We start from the raw sequence: 20,889 nt of genomic DNA, 5'->3' as shown, positions 1-20,889 counted from the left end.
CTGGATGTCCTTCCTAACACCACCAATGGTCCTTCTGTGATTTAAACCACTGACCTACCGATTGTATGCCGGCGCACTAATCATTGAGCCATGACTGGTCCCTTTACAGATTCTCACATCTGTAAAGGAACCAGTCAAGGGATTCTCATATCTGTATATGTGTTTATTCTTTCAAATTAAAATGGCATAAACAAATTGTGTTGAGCTATAAGACTCGCAGCTAAAAGAAGAATGAGCGAAGACATCAGAATTAAAGAAAATTTTTTAAAGAAAATTTTTTAAAGAAAATCTGCATACCGCTGATGCAGACAACACATACAATGTACGCATGCATATTTTGTGAAGTTCACGTTAACCACTGTCTTGCGTACTCAAAAGATGGACTCAACAATTGTATTGCAATCTACTCGTATTGTTACAGTTAGTCTTTTAATCTTTAGTCAAAGGAAATAAGAGGTACACCTAAACTTAGTACATGTAGTGTCAAGTCTTCCTTGTATAAATTTTTGTTTTTGGGTTTATGACATCACAAGGCAATACCTCTCTTTTTATTAATGCATGTATACCTTTATATTGTATCATTTGTCAAACATTTATTTATAAAATCATTACGGACTGCCCAATAACATTACAGATCTAAAGATCATACAGTGATACTATAAACTGTTTACATTCTCCTGCTGATGAAGTCTCTTAGTTACGTGATTGGTTGTAAAAGATTACCGTTTTGTAAAGAAATGTTCAACTTTACAATTTGACCATTTATCCTCACTAGTATCTATCTATCTCACTAGTATTTATCCTCACTAGTATCTATCTATCTCACTAGTATTTATCCTCACTAGTATCTATCTATCTCACTAGTATTTATCTTCACTAGTATCTATCTATCTCACTAGTATTTATCCTCACTAGTATCTATCTATCTCACTAGTATTTATCCTCACTAGAGATCGTAACGAGTATATCCCTAATTCATTTGTGAACTGGCATGGTGCCAAAGTGGTGGCGGTTAGAGTGGTGGAGTGTAAATTGGTGTATCCTAGTTGAATTCATTTGTGAGGCAAATCCCTTTTTTTAACGATCTTAGTGTGGCCTTGAACAGAAGGATGGCCAGACACGGCTCTTATTATAGTAAAGGTTTTCTTAGTTTAGACCAGCTCTGGCACCTCTAATAAAAGATTTTAGTGCTGGAATGCGCTCACTTTTCTCACCTTGCATAAGACATATCGATAACCAAACCCTTGCTAATCTACATGTAATTCAATCGATTTCACAATTTAAATATTCATTGAACATGTCTCATAGTGATGTGTTTTACTTGCATAATATAAAAATATTACTTTGTAAGTAGCAGCCATTATAATGCCTTGCTGTTTCTAGCAATGGCCCTCGTTCAGGGAACCACTTTATTACTTGACATTCTTACGGTGCGTGCGTCGAAATTTAAGCACATATTCACATGGCTAACAACCAGTAATGAATCATAACTTGATAAACAAGTTTTTAGTGAAGAACATAAGAATTACAAAGGAGCAAATCTATAAATATATTTGTGAAAGTATGTCCGTATGTATGCCGGCTACAGCTATTAAAATCTTGGAATAAATAATATCCGGAATTAATAATAATGGAAGTATCCGTAAGATTTGATATCAGATTCTACCATTCACCAGTCTGACATGCTACCCAATAGGCCACAGAAAAGGAGTTGATAGCTTGCCAATATAAGTCGCTATATAGGAGCACATACCCAACGGCTTTGCTTACCAAGCAGGGTGATTGCATAAGGGATTTTCATTAGTTAGCATTCTAAAATTGTTTATTGGCAATCTGCCAGGCTAATAGTAAGTGGTAGGCAACTCTCATTATTTCTAAGCTGATTTTTATTACTCAGCTTTAACACCAGGTAGCACAGCTAGTCTATCTATATATATATTTTTCAAAGTGTTCCAGCTATAGCTATCAAAATCTTGGAATAAATAATCTGTATAGAAGAATATTTGATCTCAGACCCTACCAATCACCAGTCCAACACCATATCCAATAGACCACAGAGAATGAGTTGATACTATGCCAATATAAGCCGGTATATGGGAGCACATAACCAACAGCTTTACATACCCCACAGGGTGATTGCGTAAGTAAGTAAGCGATTATCATCAGTTAGCTTACTAAAATTTTCCATTGACAATCTGCCAGGATAATAGCAAGTGACAAAAAACTCTCATTACTTCTAACCTGACTTTTAATACTTGGGCAACAACAAGTAGCACAGCTAGTCTATCTGTATATATTTTTTTCAAAGTATGTCCATATGTATGCATTCCGGCTATAGTTATTAGAATCTTGGAATAAATAATCCGTAGCGAATAAGATTTGATCTCAGACCCTACTGTTCGGCATTCCAATGCCCTACCCAATAGGCCACAAAAAAGGAGTTGATAGCTTGCTGATATAAGTCGGTATATGACAGCACATACCCAACGGCTTTACATACCATGCAGGGTGATTGTGTAAGTAAGGGATTGTCATTAGTTAGCTTACTAAAATTTTCCATCTGCAATCTTCCAGGCTAATAGCAAGTGACAGGCAACTCTCATTACTTCTCATTGTTTATACGCTGATTTTTAATACTCGGGCAAAGCCGGGTAGCACAGCTAGTACAATTTTATTTTTGCAGCTAAACGCTTTGACGTTTTTCATCACAGGCTATAGTCTGACAACAATGTAAGCTTGTCCTCCTTTATGCTCCTTTCATGTCAGCCATTACCTCATGAAATTTGCCAGCTTAACAGGTTTTCACACTAAACTTTCTATTGGATATCAGCTTGCTTCGGTAATGCTCATGTACAACTGAAGGATGTACTTCTTAGTCACTGACATTTTCTTTTTTCATGTTAGTCTCAGATTTAAGATTTTATTTTTGGGTAAGCCTTCTTTGCTCAACATCTGCAATACGTATCCAATAGTTTGTTAACCTTACTCTACTCAAAAATGGTAAAAGTTGAGACAGTAACTTTGAGTCTGTACAAAATTATTCAAAACATCAAACATTGCTGAAGCTCTACTGTTGTTGAGTTATTGTTCTGTTTTCAGAGCTTCTGTTCCAAGAGAAATCATGATGTAAATCATTTGATTTGTCAAAAAATAAATTTAATTGCATTGAGTTTCTTTTAGCCGGTCAAACAAAAAGACTGTCCTTCAGTTACTAATATTCTTTTGAGAATCCACAAGTCGGTGGTTTCAAGCATGTGAAATTAAAAAAAAATTAATAAAATCATTTGGTTTTGTTCGAATATGTTTTATTCTGAATAATTTAACTCAAAATTAACAGATTTTTCAAGTCATTTAGTATGGAAATGGCATCAGCAAAATATTCTGTTACAAATAATATGCTATATCATTATAGATCCTGAACTTCAGCTGACATTTGATGACTTGTTTTTCAGGGTTACGATAGACATGCATCCAGTTTTATTTTTTAGAGATTATGAGCATAAATTACTAAATATGTTTTAATACTGTTGGCTATTATAGGTTCTCCTACTGTAGGCTATCATAGGTTTACCTAATGTTGGAAACCTCATCTTTAGGAATGTTGGATGTAAATATTTTCATAAAGGCTTTGACCCAAATTGAATTTGGAAAGCCTGGATAAACTATTCAAACAACACCAGCTCCTGAAAATCCTTGGCTTGTTTTAATATGATCTGCACTTTTTATGATTTCAGAAGCATCAAGCATGTGAGTGACGGAAGATGTTTTACAAGAGCTCCCTTTTACTTAATGATAACAGCAAAAACATAAGTTTTGCGCTTTCATCTTAGCAGCATAATCCTCTAAAAATCACTCGAAGACAACTTCTATACATTAGCATAGAGTGGCAGCTATTCCAGTAGTTTGGAACACGACAAAAATTAGGCAAAAAGTTTGATTTAAATTTAGTGTGCAACTTGAGTAGATGTACACAGACACCTGAACCATTTGAATATGAATTATAATCGCTTCAAATAGGAAAAGTATTTTTCTTGTAACGCAACATTGAATAAACATTCAAAACTAGCAAGCTAAAAGTATTGTTGGGAATGCTCGAGTAATCCACAGTTTGTATGCATAACAAAATTTTTGTTACGGAATAGAAAGAGAGTTAGTTACCTTCAGACAAAACTAGGCAAATTATACTAAAATATGTTTACTTAACCCTAACATCCCTTATATTGTTTTTCGTAGATTTTTGAGCAGAAAAATTAATTCATCCAGTTTGTAAGAAGACGCTAAGAGATCCTTTCTGTAGACACACACTGGTGTACATGGTTTGATATAACAACTCCATCAGTTCTCATGCCGATGATAAGTTAAGTATGATCATCAACGATGACGAAAACAATCAGGTGTGTAAATGATGCTGCGGAAGCCTCATACATTATAGCAGTTATGGCCAATGGCAGATTTAGATCAGGATCTTTGTATGTTTTTGTGGATCTTTCAAGTTGGCAGTCAAAAATTGTTTTTGGTGATTTTTCAAAAATTCAATTCAAAATAGATTTTTGTAAACTTTTAGAATTTTTGTAAATTCATTGTTTTCAGCAATGAATTTTGTGAAAAACAGCCATAGAACACGACTTACAAATACACATCTTCATGAACTTGTAAGAGTTGCTGCAAGTAGCAGGAAACTGCGTTGTGATAGTATTGTGTAGAAAAGCCCACTCATAATGTTTCTCACTGATATCAGACATATTTATTGCAGCACATTCATTCACTGATTTTTAGTCAAATTATGTATATTGATAAAGTTTTTTAAAGTTGTATTTGACGCCTTGTTTTAGGATGCACATAACTAATTGCATGCTTTTGTTGGTAAAAAAGAAAAATGCACATTTTCAGTTTGTTGCGGATGTTTAATTCATCAGATTTGGCTGTAACGGATCATGGCAAAAGTCCTTTGGCCATCTCTGCAGTATAGCATCAAAATATGCATATGAACATATGAGTGTGATACTATGAACAATTTTGGACAGATGGTGAAAAAAGAGAGGGCATAACCTTTTAAAATCCTATTGCTGTCATATTTATGATAAATTTAGCGATTGCAAAATGCTTTCTCTATTTCTCAAAAACCACCAATAGAGTAAAAGTGGTAAGCAAAATGCCTTATCTAAATTTGGTTGTTTGTATCTAGACTGGGGTTAGGAATATTCCAAAATGTTTGATTAACCACCTTACTGCTGGACGTGAACAACAGCTGAAAAGGTTGCTTCATGTTTGAAATTTTTAGATAAGACGCAGGTGCTCGACCGTTTAATGCACCAACTGTTTTTACTTTAGCTTGGTGCCCCAAGAAGTCGCCATCAAATCAAACTTATTAGCATCACATTTTCTTTTAGTTTTTTATATATTCTCTATGCACAACATAGACCTATTAACTATACTTAATAGTTAATAGGTCTATGATGCGCAATGACTGCAAATATTTCTAAATATGCATAAATGCCTCATGTCTTTGGTTAAGAAACTGTCATTTTACTGCTGTATTTCTACTCTAAGCTGGTGAGCCACACTTTTGCAAGGTGCAAAATCTTACAGCTGTTAGCTTAAAATCATGGCAGAAGGCGGCTTGCGTTAATTGCTCGTCATCCCAGGCAGCACTTCAACCGATTTACCTTTGTGGTGCTAAAGATCCCATAATTGACTATCATCATCATGACCTTGGTTCATATACATCGCAGGTTTCCTCTTGTGGAATAGATTTAGTGGAATGCTCAATTCTTTTCACACAATGAAAAATTTGAAGTAAACTTGAGAACAGTTTGTAGAATCAATGTTGGCAATACTTATTCAAGAACAGTTATCTCAAATAAGATATTTCAAAAGTTTATATATTTTACAAAATACTGAGTTCTCAAGAATAATAGGTAATACATGAGACAATGCATGCATGGTAATTACCTATGATATTAGAAACTGCGTGTCAAATGCATAAGAGGCTGATGTCATCAGGAAAAAAGATGACTTAGTTTACAGATCACCTGCGAGAATATCATATTCACTGAGATGAATAGCTAAAAGAAATGAAAAAATTGATACACCTGAAATTATTTTGCATAATTTACCATAAACTGTCCATGTATCATATAAAGATACACATATGTGCCACAAAAAATGGGTTATTTATGCCAAAATCAGCAGGCTGTTCTCTTAAGATATTTGGACGGAGATCTTTATTCTGAGGAGCCAGATCTATAAATGCTCAAGTGGCTCAATGCTTTCCCTGTCAAGCAAAAAAAACTTCGGTTCAGCAACTGTAGTTGTCATCTCCTAGCGCAACAGCAAAGGCATATATACATGTATATCAACTTACCAGCTTTATCCAGAGTGGCCATCTTAACAGAAGCTTTCTCTCCTTGGCTTGACAAAACAGCGGCAGACATCTTTTGTTCACTCGACTGCTGTGGCTCTGCAAAAAAAATTCCGATGAAATATTTACCAACGCTTGATTCGTTATTCACTAATTTACTAAAAATGAACGAGTGCCACAAATTGTCATAAAGTCATACCACCAAAAAAGATGTCCCAGTCAGTCAGATCTGAATAAATGCCGACTTGATACACAAGTTGTACAGCAAGATGAGCGATGTAGCCCTGACGCAGGAACACCTTTTGTCTGTCTATTTTAAACATGGATTGCAGCATCTGCAACAAGATTGAAGCTATGCAATAATAGAGTTCGTATAGCTTCAAGTTGAGAGCTTCAAGTTGAGAGCTTCAAGTTGAGAGCTTCAAGTTGAGAGCTTCAAGTTGAGAGCTTCAAGTTGAGAGGTTCAAGTTGAGAGGTTCAAGTTGAGAGCTTCAAGTTGAGAGGTTCAAGTTGAGAGCTTCAAGTTGAGAGGTTCAAGTTGAGAGGTTCAAGTTGAGAGCTTCAAGTTGAGAGGTTCAAGTTGAAAGCTTCAAGTTGAGAGCTTCAAGTTGAGAGGTTCAAGTTGAGAGCTTAAAGTTGAGCACAAAGTAGGAATAAAAGGCGCATGAATAAAAGGAAAGACTGACCAACCTCGAACATGACAGTGAAATTATAGCAGTCAGGCTGGTCATTGAAACGGCACTGATAAATTTTTTCAAAGTTCGGCACTTCAACTTTGGTGTAATCATTCAAAAGGCAGACCATACGTCGCGCTGCATGCAGTAAGGGATGTAACGATAACATCATTGCCTGCTTACCCCGATATATCTGTAACACATAATTTGGTATCTCTCAACATATAATAGACAACAGAGTTTGAAGCTGGATCCAAAACCTTACCTGAAACTCTCATGGTTTTAAATATTGCATGTAGGATAGTGCAACTCCATAACTCAAGTTCTACTACTATATTTGAGTAAAAGAAGAACAGGGTGCTGTTCGTTATTGAGCAACGAGCAACCGAGGAGTTGCTCATTGGCTGTCTCCTCAATATGCTCATAGTCAGAATCTGTGAACTGCCATAATACAAATCACATAATTTTAGTGTATATTTTTAGACAAGTAAAAACTTATCAATAGTTATAACGAATAAATGTTACATTCCACAACCTTTACTAATTATTATATTAAAAGCTGTGTCCATCCATCTGCCTATCCAAAAGAAAGCTTTGAGGTTGAGAAGGATTGCTGTGTACAGGACTTGAGCTGAGGACATTCAGCTGAGTAGCCCGATACTTTAACACTTGCGCTAATCGACCGCCTTCCGGCTCGTCAGAACAACTATACACATACTTATTCACTGCCCCTTATCGACACATGATAATCTCTTACGGCACTAAACTGCCACAGTTGAGGTTAAGATAAAAAATAAAATATATTAGTCTAAATAAGTTGAATTGGTGACTAAAAGAGTGAACTTAATTTAATATAAGTGTTTTATTTACTTACCTTCTGCCAGATACATATCTACTATAACATTTACAGACACTAGTTAGGTAAGCATAAATAATGCAACAGAATCATACGCCTTAAGACCGCTGCTTATATTATAATGTCGAGTAACTTGCTGATGGCTTTCTCATTAAGTTACTTAAACCTCGCGTTTCACTCAGCGCCGCTTAAGAACTTGTATCACCTGTTCCAGGAACTCGTGAGTTCTCCAATAATACCGCCTGAGACAAATTTCAGTGAAAGCCTTACAAATGGATGGTGCTTCATTAATCTCGGTTTTTCTAATTGCATCAGAATATCACCAAATACGCTTCATGGTAAGTGACGAAGTTATGCTCTCAGTTATGCAGATTTCAAATATCAGTAGATATTCCACAAACAAGCCTCATTAATGACCGCACAGAAATCATTAATACAAGTGACAAACTAAGTGCATAACTGAGTGGAGCTGCAAAAAACAACCTTCAAAGAGACACACAAAAGATTGATGAAGAAGAGACTGACCCACCTCAATTGCTGGGTAGAGAAAATTTTTCACTTTATCAAGGTCCACAGGAACTCCGTAATCATGTTGAAAATTATTTTTAAACACATCAACTTTCATACGGCCATTGCTCTTTAGTATCAGCATATCCAAGCACCTGCAGGTGAGTAACTCAAGAGACGATTGGTCAATCAGCACAACCACGTCCCCTTCAGTACGCGACTCTGCCTACAACACAGCCATAGTATACCTAGATAGATATAGTATACCTAGATCTATGTGTAGCCTACAACACAGCCATAGTATACCTAGATAGATATAGTATACCTAGATCTAGGTATTGCCTACAACACAGCCATAGTATACCTAGATAGATATAGTATACCTAGATCTAGGTATTGCCTACAACACAGCCATAGTATACCTAGATAGAATAAAATGATACGAAGAACTAGATAGAAAGCACTACTACCATTCTTAACAGCAGTAGATCCAATGTAAAAAGCATTTTAGTACGTTTTGATAAAACTGCTTTTTGAAAGATAATCCGCTAATAATCGGACCACGACTTTCTAGGTATGGACCTTGTGACCGACTTTTGTGATTGGCTAGCAGTAGTTGTAAAGCATACATACCATGCAAACACTTTAAAACTGCTCGAATGGGCTGATCATAAAATGACAGGGTTTTCTCTGAAGGCCAGCGAGCAAATAAGAGATATTCACTCACGTGAGCAATGCGAGATATTTGCCGCATCAGGTCTTCTAAGCTAAATGAGAAATCCTGAGATTGACTGACGCCATACTTCGTTTGCCATATCTCTTTCAGATGTGACAGATACATAGGGTAGCCATGGCCACGCTTTTGAATAAGAGCGGTTAACACCATTTCCTCTAACTTCCTTTTGACTTGAGTCGCTGTAAGAGCAATACGACGCTCCTCTCCGCCATCAATTATCTGATCAGAAAAATGAAGCGCAATGAGAATGCAAATCATCCTGTACAAAAGCTTATGGAGTCTGAAAGTTACAGCAAATAAATATGAAATTATATATTATTACTATGTACACGTATAATTTTTTATATATAACATATAAAAATATATTGTAGTAAATAAAGATAAATATAGCATAGGTACTTACAGACACAACATCTGAAATGGCGTCGAACAGTTCAATTAGCTTAGAGAATCCATAGTCAGCCACCCGACACTGCCTGCCAACATGATGGTGGTAGGCAGGTATAAACCTTTTGAAGGGCATTGTGCACTCGGAGTAATTTTTTAGGAGGCTGATCACTTCATATGCAAACTGCCTTGTCTTCTTAAGTTGCTCCTTACAGGTTTGCCTTGCAAGTGCTTTAGCAGAGGATGAACCTGGACAGATGGCAGTTGTCTTATCTTAATGCACTTACGGATACAAATGTACAAATGAGCGAAGTCAGGAGATTTATAATATAATACTTTGGATTACCAGATGAACCATTTGAGTGAGAACAACTAGAAACTCAAATCAAAGGCAAGCAGCTCTCATTACGCTGCCGTGATATCAACCTATCACGACAATATTTCGGCTTGATAGTTTTTCAAAGCTTTTAATTGGACAAATATCAACTTTTTTATTTACTGGTACAAATCGTTAGTAACATTTATGAAACCTAAAATATAAAAATATGAAGCTGACACAAAATATAAGTTCGTAAAGAATAATATTAATTTCAATAAATGCACCAGTAAGAATAAAAGCAAGTAACTAAACATTTGCAGTTATGATAAAAATTTACAATGAAAAAGGCAGGGAGCGTGCACAGAAATCGTCCTGTCCTTAGTCAAGTAGCGTACAATGGATTACATAAAATGAAACAATTCAAAGCAACGCATTACACCTACCATAGCTTGACCACTAAGCATTCAATTTTTATAAAGCTCCATTCTAGTTCCAACACTAAGATAACCAATAAAAGACCTGCACATTCAATAAAGATTTCTTTTGAGAAACGTATACATCAGATGCAGATCTCAAGTGCGTAGAGAGTAAATTTAATGAAAAGGTACACATATTTTATAACTAGATATAGGGATTCAATACAAGACTGTTTAGAATTGTGGTAGTTTCTCTTATCACGACTATCATAATTATAAACACAAAGAAAAATGCATTCACCTATTCCAGTTAGTCAATTGCTGCGAGGCTAGCAAGCGTATGTTCACGGATGATTTCAACTAAACTCATACCAACTAGGGCACTGACCTTTGTCAGATATAGAAAGGACAGCGTTTTCACCGACACCATCAACTTGAATCTCACTGTCAGCAATATCTGGCAGCATGTCAGTAATGTAGCAGGCGCCATAGCTAGTCAGACTTAGCTCATTCCCGGTCACCTGTTCGCATATGAAATACCAAGTGAATTGGCTGAGCAGATGAAGAGGGACAGTGCGATCCCAGCTATAGCTTGTATCGGAGACAAATGTGGGCAATGAATAGGATTTCCTTTTTATTTTGCTGACCCAGCAGCAAATGATAATTAAGTCTGAAGACTGATTCACACCATATCACTGTATATCGATGTTAATCACACAATACTTGGGTGATCGTCTGTGATAACAATGTTCACACTATCACAAACCCATCAACACTTACATCAGCGAATAGTCCGATGGTATAGTGTTCTTATTATACAATGCGGTTGCAGAAATGATAAAACACTAGTCTCGCAGAAACTGTTATAGAAGAAAAGAGCACACATCAGTACATATTGCACAGGCTGTCGTGGATGTCAGCAAACTATTGAGAAAAGTTTGACAGCTGCAATCTTTCCTGAAGCTTCGACCGGTGCCTTCAATTTACAGTGCAGATAATCGAAGAACGATCGCCGAGAAGATAGTGCCGACATAGTGTGAACCAGCTGTAAAAATGTATCTACTGGCTAAAACAAGACTGACTACTGACCTGCATATACCGCTCAGGTAATTCCATTATAGAGCAGCATCTGCCAGGCAGGGCTTTGAGCACACGACTCAAGTCCGTAATAAACTTCCCTAGTTGCACTGAGTAGGTTAGATGCAAAGTTTTAACGTTATCGTTGCCCAGCACCTAGACAATGTAAGTCAGCAAGCAACGAATCGTGCAATCAGCTATTGTGAAATCAGCAACTGTGCAATCAGCGACTTAAGCTGTTTTGATATAGAACACTCGGTGGCACGCCAGTTTGGAGCGCCCCCAATGGGCAAAGAGAGGAAATAATTTTTCTGTAATGCTCTTAGTGTTCACACTCATCTATAGCAAAGAGAAATATGGAAAGTGGAGCAGGCTGTTGGTCGTTAGATTATAAAGCAGGTTTGATGGCCAGCGAAGGAAAGTGAAAAGATGCTACATAACCAGAAAGGAGCGTATTAACCTTCAATAGTCTAACTTTAGTCGTAAGAGTGGCTCCATGTTATTCACATGACAAACAAATTCAAAGACATTAAAGCTTTTTCCGATTAGTGACAAGATCAGAAATCTAGTAGCTCGCGTGGCCCCGAGTGTCCCAAATAATATCGGTATTTGCCATCAACACCACACCATAAGCAGTTGTGTAAAAGATGAGTGCATTTCACATCTTTTCATATTTATATCTTTTCATAATCTCGCAACCAGACACAACAGTGCAGAGGTGTGAAGTGTGAATGTACATAGCAGAAGGCGCTGAGCGTTAACAAGGAAAAAGAACATTAAATCTGGTAAATGGCAAACAATAAGATCATTTCAAAAGAGACAGCAATACAGCCACAGCAAATAAATATACTGACACCAGGTCTATAAAAAAAGATGAAGAAATGACCATAGTAATTACTCCATAAACAGGATGTATAATTGAAAGAGTAGGAAGCACTAATACCTGCACAAGATGGGGAATAGCCGCAAGCAATTCTTCTAGGCTTGCGCATCCAAAGTCCTCCACCTTTAACTCTCTGTTAAACTGGAACTTGTAGTAAAGCATGAATTTAGCTAGAGACATCTGGCAGTTGGGCATCAGATTTAGCAAAGAGACCGTTTCCGATGCAAACCTATCGAGATCTGCTCCTAAGGCTGCAATAACAACTTTCCCTGCTGTTGTTTCTTATTCTGTCATGCAATCAATCGAAAAAGTCCTCACACTGGTCAAAAAGATGCAGTCTGACCAACATTTTGGAAAATGTGGCCGCATCAACAGGCAGAGGAATGATAGTACACAGACGTTTAAATAAATGATGCAATACAAATGCTGAAAAAATTGGTGTCACCACTTGAATTATGTGACATATTATAAAACCAATATTCAGAAGAGTACTGGCACAGGAACATTTGGAGAAATGCTGCCACACAAACACTTGGATGAATTTTGCCATGCCAGCACTCAGATGAAGACTGCCACACATCACTCAGATGAAGACTGCCACACCACACTCAGATGAAGACTGCCACACCACACTCAGATGAAGACTGCCACACCACACTCAGATGAAGACTGCCACACCAGCACTCAGATGAAGACTGCCACACCAGCACTCAGATGAAGACTGCCACACCAGCACTCAGATGAAGACTGCCACACCAGCACTCAGATGAAGACTGCCACACCACACTCAGATGAAGACTGCCACACCACACTCAGATGAAGACTGCCACACCACACTCAGATGAAGACTGCCACACCAGCACTCAGATGAAGACTGCCACACCAGCACTCAGATGAAGACTGCCACACCAGCACTCAGATGAAGACTGCCACACCACACTCAGATGAAGACTGCCACACCACACTCAGATGAAGACTGCCACACCACACTCAGATGAAGACTGCCATACCACACTCAGATGAAGACTGCCACACCACACTCAGATGAAGACTGCCACACCACACTCAGATGAAGACTGCCACACCACACTCAGATGAAGACTGCCACACCACACTCAGATGAAGACTGCCACACTACACTCAGATGAAGACTGCCACACCAGCACTCAGATGAAGACTGCTACACCACACTCGGATGAACGCTGCCACACCACACTCGGATGAACGATGCCACACCACACTCAGATGAAGACTGCCACACCACACTCAGATGAAGACTGCCACACCGCACTCAGATGAACGCTGCCACACCACACTCAGATTAACGCTGCCACAACACACTCAGATGAAGACTGCCACACCGCACTCAGATGAAGACTGCCACACCGCACTCAGATGAAGACTGCCACACCGCACTCAGATGAAGACTGCCACACCGCACTCAGATGAAGACTGCCACACCACACTCAGATGAACGCTGCCACACCACACTCAGATGAAGACTGCCACACCGCACTCAGATGAAGACTGCCACACCGCACTCAGATGAAGACTGCCACACCACACTCAGATGAACGCTGCCACACCAAACTCAGATGAACGCTGCCACACCACACTCAGATGAAGACTGCCACACCACACTCAGATGAAGACTGCCACACCGCACTCAGATGAAGACTGCCACACCGCACTCAGATGAAGACTGCCACACCACACTCAGATGAAGACTGCCACACCGCACTAAGATGAAGACTGCCACACCGCACTAAGATGAAGACTGCCACACCGCACTCAGATGAAGACTGCCACACCGCACTCAGATGAACGCTGCCACACCACACTCGGATGAACGCTGCCACACCACACTCAGATGAACGCTGCCACACCACACTCAGATGAAGACTGCCACACCACACTCAAATGAAGACTGCCACACCACACTCAGATGAAGGCTGCCACACCACACTCAGATGAAGACTGCCACACCACACTCGGATAAAGACTATCACACCACACTCGAATAAAGACTGCCACACCACACTCGGATAAAGACTGCCACACCACACTCGGATAAAGACTGCCACACCACACTCGGATGAAGACTGCCACACCGCACTCAGATGAACGCTGCCACACCACACTCAGATTAACGCTGCCACAACACACTCAGATGAAGACTGCCACACCACACTCAGATGAAGACTGCCACACCGCACTCAGATGAACGCTGCCACACCACACTCAGATTAACGCTGCCACAACACACTCAGATGAAGACTGCCACACCGCACTCAGATGAAGACTGCCACACCGCACTCAGATGAAGACTGCCACACCGCACTCAGATGAAGACTGCCACACCGCACTCAGATGAAGACTGCCACACCACACTCAGATGAACGCTGCCACACCACACTCAGATGAAGACTGCCACACCGCACTCAGATGAAGACTGCCACACCGCACTCAGATGAAGACTGCCACACCACACTCAGATGAACGCTGCCACACCAAACTCAGATGAACGCTGCCACACCACACTCAGATTAACGCTGCCACAACACACTCAGATGAAGACTGCCACACCGCACTCAGATGAAGACTGCCACACCGCACTCAGATGAAGACTGCCACACCGCACTCAGATGAAGACTGCCACACCGCACTCAGATGAAGACTGCCACACCACACTCAGATGAACGCTGCCACACCACACTCAGATGAAGACTGCCACACCGCACTCAGATGAAGACTGCCACACCGCACTCAGATGAAGACTGCCACACCACACTCAGATGAACGCTGCCACACCAAACTCAGATGAACGCTGCCACACCACACTCAGATGAAGACTGCCACACCACACTCAGATGAAGACTGCCACACCGCACTCAGATGAAGACTGCCACACCGCACTCAGATGAAGACTGCCACACCACACTCAGATGAAGACTGCCACACCGCACTAAGATGAAGACTGCCACACCGCACTAAGATGAAGACTGCCACACCGCACTCAGATGAAGACTGCCACACCGCACTCAGATGAACGCTGCCACACCACACTCGGATGAACGCTGCCACACCACACTCAGATGAACGCTGCCACACCACACTCAGATGAAGACTGCCACACCACACTCAAATGAAGACTGCCACACCACACTCAGATGAAGGCTGCCACACCACACTCAGATGAAGACTGCCACACCACACTCGGATAAAGACTATCACACCACACTCGAATAAAGACTGCCACACCACACTCGGATAAAGACTGCCACACCACACTCGGATAAAGACTGCCACACCACACTCGGATGAAGACTGCCACACCAGCACTCAGATGGAGACTGCCACACCACACTCAGATGAAGACTGCCACACCACACTCAGATGAAGACTGCCACACCGCACTCAAATGAAGATTGCCACACCAACACTCCGATGAAGACTACCACACAAGCACTCAGAAGAACGCTGCCACACCAGCACTCAGATGAACGCTGCCACACCAGCACTCAGATGAACGCTGCCACACCAGCACTCAGATGAACGCTGCAACATCAATGTTTGCAGGAATGCTGACACGCACACAGTCAGTGCAATGCAGCTACAGCAATATGCGAAGGAACATTTGCAACACTAATACTAAAGCCGAAAAAGCTAACTTATCATTACCATGTTGCAGAGGTGCATCTCCAGAGTCATCATAACAGATAACTTTATGTCCAGAGTAGGTTTTGATTCGAACCCATTTGACTGAAGAAATCAAATGATCTAATAAGACTCCACCATCACAGCATGGCACTAATCTGCCATAGATTCCTTCATAGCAGAACGGAAAGCTGTTAAAAACAAAAGAGGCTATTAGCAAGATGCAAAGCAACAGACATCACATAATTAAATGACACTAAAAGCTACAAAATTAACCTTGACATTTTAGCACAGATGCCTCGCCAAGAACTACCCACAGTACACGGGCTACAAACCTGTGCGACGAATAAAAGAAAAATACACTTTCTTAACTGAGTTAATACAAGCATAAGCTAACCTTGCAAGATGCATAACCCCGGAGTGCTCGCTGAGCAGTGCGTGCAGCTGACGAGTGAATGACCCTCGCTCCAAACGGACATACAGTTGTATGTCAAGAGATGTGGCTAAGGAATACATCTTATGGCAGCAGTGTCGTGTGCAGTACGGAGTTATTGCAAGCTGTTCGGGCTGCAGCAAAAGTTAATACGGGCATTACAAGTAAATCATAGACAATCTATCAACCTACAGTAGGTATTGGCATAGCGCATTTTAAAATACTAAAGAAATCATTGTTACATTGGCCACTCAATGGTTCATGGAAACTACTATATAGAACACGGCAAGTTCTCTCTTACGTATCGTGCATTTGTGCATATTTTTCTGCGGGTAAACACTTTCAAACACGTGATAGGCCTGAACAACTCATTTCACCAATTTCGACAATTCATTGTGGTTAATATGATAGTAGATTGTTATTGTTTGCAAGAATATACAGAACACTTTGGGTAAATGCGCTAAAATTATCTAATAATGGGAGTTCAAACCAATAGTCAAATTTTTGTACCCTAGGACACTTAAGTATTCGCGGCATCTAACTTTCGCGTTTTCGCGGAGTCATCATCACGCGAAAAATTCATGCGCGAAACTAAACTATCATAACGAACTAGCGAAAATTCGAAATTAAATAGCTATGTTCTACACAGGCCTGTATTCACTGGTTGCAAGTTGGGGGGCTAATGTTAGACGACTAGTTATGAACATCTGGGGTGTGGAGAAGGAGGGGGGGTGCTGTAAGCTCCCAACAGGTTTCTCTTATGTAGGGCCTCAGCCGGGCCTCTCACGTGAAGTTTTAAAAAATTTTATTGGCAAGTATCAACATTTTTCTATTTTTTGAGATTTGCTTTGTTTTAGCTGATGTGACTGACAAAACGTTTTAAAATTAAAACAGGCAAAACTTGTATGCAGATAAAAAGCTCAGAAAGAAGACATATTTTTCTTTTAAGCGTTTTAACAAAGATCATTTTTGCCGATTTTATTTCAAGTTCATTAAGTAGGATATGGGCAAGCAGATGTTTGCTAAAACTTGATATTTTGCAAACCTTTATAAAAGTCGTTAACAAGAATATTTTGCCGCTGATGAAGATAATAATGACGCCTAAGAACTACTAAAAGTTGATGTTTGTATCTATGGCTTCGAATAAAGTGATATTCTACAGCGATAAAAACCTTTCTATAGCCGTTGGACTATGAAATTCCTAAAAAGTTGGGGCGTCTTAGCCGGCCAGCTGTCCAAGGGAATACGGCCCTGTAGTTCATTGATATCCACAACAAAATCGTGATATTAGAAATGCAGATAATTTTGTGTGTGATTGAGCTCATTGGGAAATTTCTAGTAAATTCGTTAATACACCGAATGAGCAGCATGGCAAAGCAAATTAAGATAACAAGTTTTTTTTGGAAAAGCCAAGACAAACGAAGAAGATGATGATATCAGTTTAGTCATCGAATTTGTAACTGATGAGGATGAAAGTCTGGTAGGTGAAGTCATACAATTAAATAATACTTATTGTAGTGATGAATTTTACTGCCAACCAAAAACGATAACAACCCTCACCAGGTCCAACCATGTTATACAGTTCTGGTTGTGATGTTGGTTGTTATCTATTTTCTTTTTTATGAGACATGTACTGTATTTGATTTTTTTTAAATTTGAAATATTGTGAACTCAAAACGTGCCATGGCTATCGCTTGCTATAAATACTTGAGATCTAATATTGGTACCATATCGGTCACGACGGAAAGGACCGAGACGTCATTGATAGTCCAAGAAACAAATGGCAGCAAGCGATCACGTTGAATTATCGATTTCTGCCATACATTTATACCTGCGGGTTACAAATACAAACTAGTCGCAAATATAAAAACTTTTTTTACTAGAGGACCGGACCTGAGGAATCTAATTTGTTTGTTCCACTGTATTTATTTTCACATCACTATATTTTCGTACTCATCAGAGCTGCGAAATTAAGTTGCAGCGAAATTTTACTCTGTGTGCTACTCACGAAACTAAATACTGGCCAATACTAGCGAAATATAAGTGTCCTAGGGTAGATGAAAAGCAGACAACTCCATAGTTTTGTGATAACAACTTTACCACAGCTAAATAATATTCCCTTATAAGTATTTATATACTTCCAAGTGACTAGGCTGATCATAACTGCAGTGTTCGCACCTGAACAGTATTAGAAGATGGTGTAGCCAACAGAGAAACCACGGCTTCATTTTCTTCTTCCTTTACCTCCACTGTCTCCTGAATAGTTCTGAGTTGCTCCTCTGTTATGGAATCTTTAAAGCTGAAATGGTATAAAACGTTGATTACACAACATCATACTATAACTGTTGGCTTTCTCAATATCATTAAAATATGGACTAAGACGAACTGACCTCTGAGTATAGTCCTCAATGAGTTGTTTGATGGATGTGCACTTGCCAGAGAGCTCACGCAGAAGAATGGCGACTTCAACACTACAAAGCAAGTAGACTATTCAATTATATCATATCGACCACTTTGTTCATAATAGCTTTACTGATATAGTGGAAAATTCAGCAAAAGTGCCTGATGACAAAATTCATCTCTCACTAGTACTACAGATGAAGACAAAACTATGCAGGTAGTTCCTATCTATTGGTGTACTCATGTGATGACAACTCCGCGCAACGATGGACTTACCTCTGCTCTATATTCGTTTAACACAATCCCTTGTAATTACAACTATGTGGTGGATCTAAATAATTTCATTGGTTAATAAAACAATAAAAGTAGTTTTGATATATACAGTTGTATAGTCTTTTGATATATACAGTTGTATAGTCTTTTGATATATACAGTTGTATAGTCTTTTGATATATACAGTTGTATAGTCTTTTGATATATAAAGTTGTATAGTCTTTTGATATATATATATATACAGTTGTATAGTCTTTTGATATATATATATATATACAGTTGTATAGTCTTTTGATATATACAGTTGTATAGTCTTTTGATATATACAGTTGTATAGTCTTTTGATATATAAAGTTGTATAGTCTTTTGATATATAAAGTTGTATAGTCTTTTGATATATATATATATATATATATATATATATATATATATATACAGTTGTATAGTCTTTTGATATATATATATATACAGTTGTATAGTCTTTTGATATATACAGTTGTATAGTCTTTTGATATATACAGTTGTATAGTCTTTTGATATATACAGTTGTATAGTCTCTACTATAATAAGAGCCGTTTTTGTCAATCACTACACAAGAGCTTTTGGAAATGAGATTGTGCTGCTCCACTCGGCCACCTTGGCTCATCTAAGAATGATTGTGTGCATGCTTATTACACATGATGATCTCTCATGGTGCATGGGACTGCCAGTGTAATATATAAAAGTAGGCCTACTAGTACTATATAAAAGTATTAGTACTATATAAAAGTATTAGTACTATATAAAAGAGAGAAAACACTAAGTTATAAACACTATTGTACCGGTAGGTTATTCAGTCCTGATATTGTAACATAACCTACCAGTAGGTTTCCAAAACTTTAAATTATTAGCAAAAATAATCCATAATCTATCCATCCAATAAATACTTTGCACTAAATACAGGTGCCATGCTCTACTATGTGATAAAAGGAAAAATAATACAAAGTAAAACTCTATGTACGGTGGTATACTACTGTACATACAGTAGGTAGTACATACTACTGTACTTATGGTGGTATACTACCATACATACAGTAGGTAGTACGTACTACTGTACATACTAAATGTACGGTACATATTAAACATGCATACGGACTGTACATACGGTAGTATACTATCGTATGTACAGTCGCATGATGATGAAATGGCTCAGACCAATCACTTGTGATATTTTAGCTTATCCTAGGTTTGTGAAATGTTGAAATATATGACTAAAATATTAAATGAGTTGAATATACTACCAAAACAGTAAACAAGACTTTAAAGTATAAAAGAGGAAACAGTAAAATATACCATCTACCAAATGATGATCAAATAGCCTAACCTACGCTTTTACAGTCTTGAGATTCATTTAACGACGAAATCGTTTACCAACAGGGTTTCTGGAATGAATTACTGTCATTAACCGAAGACTACCCGTAGTTGAAACAGATTTCATGTGGAAGTTGACTGCAAGAGTGACTGGCAGCACTGCTGCTATGAAATTAACTCACCGGAGCATAGAAGGTTCCCTCACTCCTCTGCATCGGGTGAGCTGAAGAAGCTGGTTTTGATGTAATAAGTCTCTGCATATTGCTTCCAAGTATGCTGCTTTGTTAGCAGCTACCTTCACGCTTAGAGTATACGAGCTAACACCCGCATGTGTGATTTCCATGTCTACTACCTGAATAAGCATATAAGCTATTTTGGCTCTCAATCTCAAGTGTACTAGGTATAATATTACATTACCATACACTGCCGTACTATACGCTTCCATATCGTACACTGCCGTACTATACGCTGCTGTACTGTACACTGCTATACAGTAAGCTGCTGTACTATACGCTACCGACTATACGTTACCGCATCGTACGCTGCCGTACCTTAGGCTG

General features: G+C 38.9%; 1 protein-coding gene across 3 annotated transcripts in view; it reads right to left on the bottom strand.

Annotated features, from left to right (window-relative positions):
• Positions 1-5,869: 5,869 nt before the first annotated feature.
• The window catches only part of LOC137399282 (meiosis regulator and mRNA stability factor 1-like), a 35,711-nt gene continuing 20,691 nt past the window's right edge, over positions 5,870-20,889 (bottom strand). For 2 of the 3 annotated variants that reach the window (XM_068085322.1, XM_068085340.1), the window contains 15 exons: positions 20,512-20,681; positions 18,697-18,777; positions 18,485-18,605; positions 16,271-16,440; positions 15,898-16,064; positions 12,277-12,467; positions 11,346-11,489; positions 10,645-10,777; positions 9,538-9,770; positions 9,126-9,353; positions 8,421-8,624; positions 7,052-7,228; positions 6,561-6,696; positions 6,365-6,460; positions 5,870-6,274 (listed from right to left, as the gene is read on the bottom strand). In XM_068085322.1, the coding sequence (XP_067941423.1) occupies positions 6,225-6,274; positions 6,365-6,460; positions 6,561-6,696; positions 7,052-7,228; positions 8,421-8,624; positions 9,126-9,353; positions 9,538-9,770; positions 10,645-10,777; positions 11,346-11,489; positions 12,277-12,467; positions 15,898-16,064; positions 16,271-16,440; positions 18,485-18,605; positions 18,697-18,777; positions 20,512-20,681 (2,301 nt within the window). In that variant the 3' untranslated portion in view covers positions 5,870-6,224. The remainder of the gene's footprint in view (positions 6,275-6,364; positions 6,461-6,560; positions 6,697-7,051; positions 7,229-8,420; positions 8,625-9,125; positions 9,354-9,537; positions 9,771-10,644; positions 10,778-11,345; positions 11,490-12,276; positions 12,468-15,897; positions 16,065-16,270; positions 16,441-18,484; positions 18,606-18,696; positions 18,778-20,511; positions 20,682-20,889) is intronic. The other variant, XM_068085331.1, reaches the window with a different exon arrangement.

This window comes from Watersipora subatra, chromosome 1 (genome assembly GCF_963576615.1).
Source record: "Watersipora subatra chromosome 1, tzWatSuba1.1, whole genome shotgun sequence".
Lineage (NCBI taxonomy): Eukaryota > Metazoa > Bryozoa > Gymnolaemata > Cheilostomatida > Watersiporidae > Watersipora > Watersipora subatra.
Note: the sequence above shows the minus strand (reverse complement) of the source record. Positions and strands in the feature narration are given on the sequence as shown.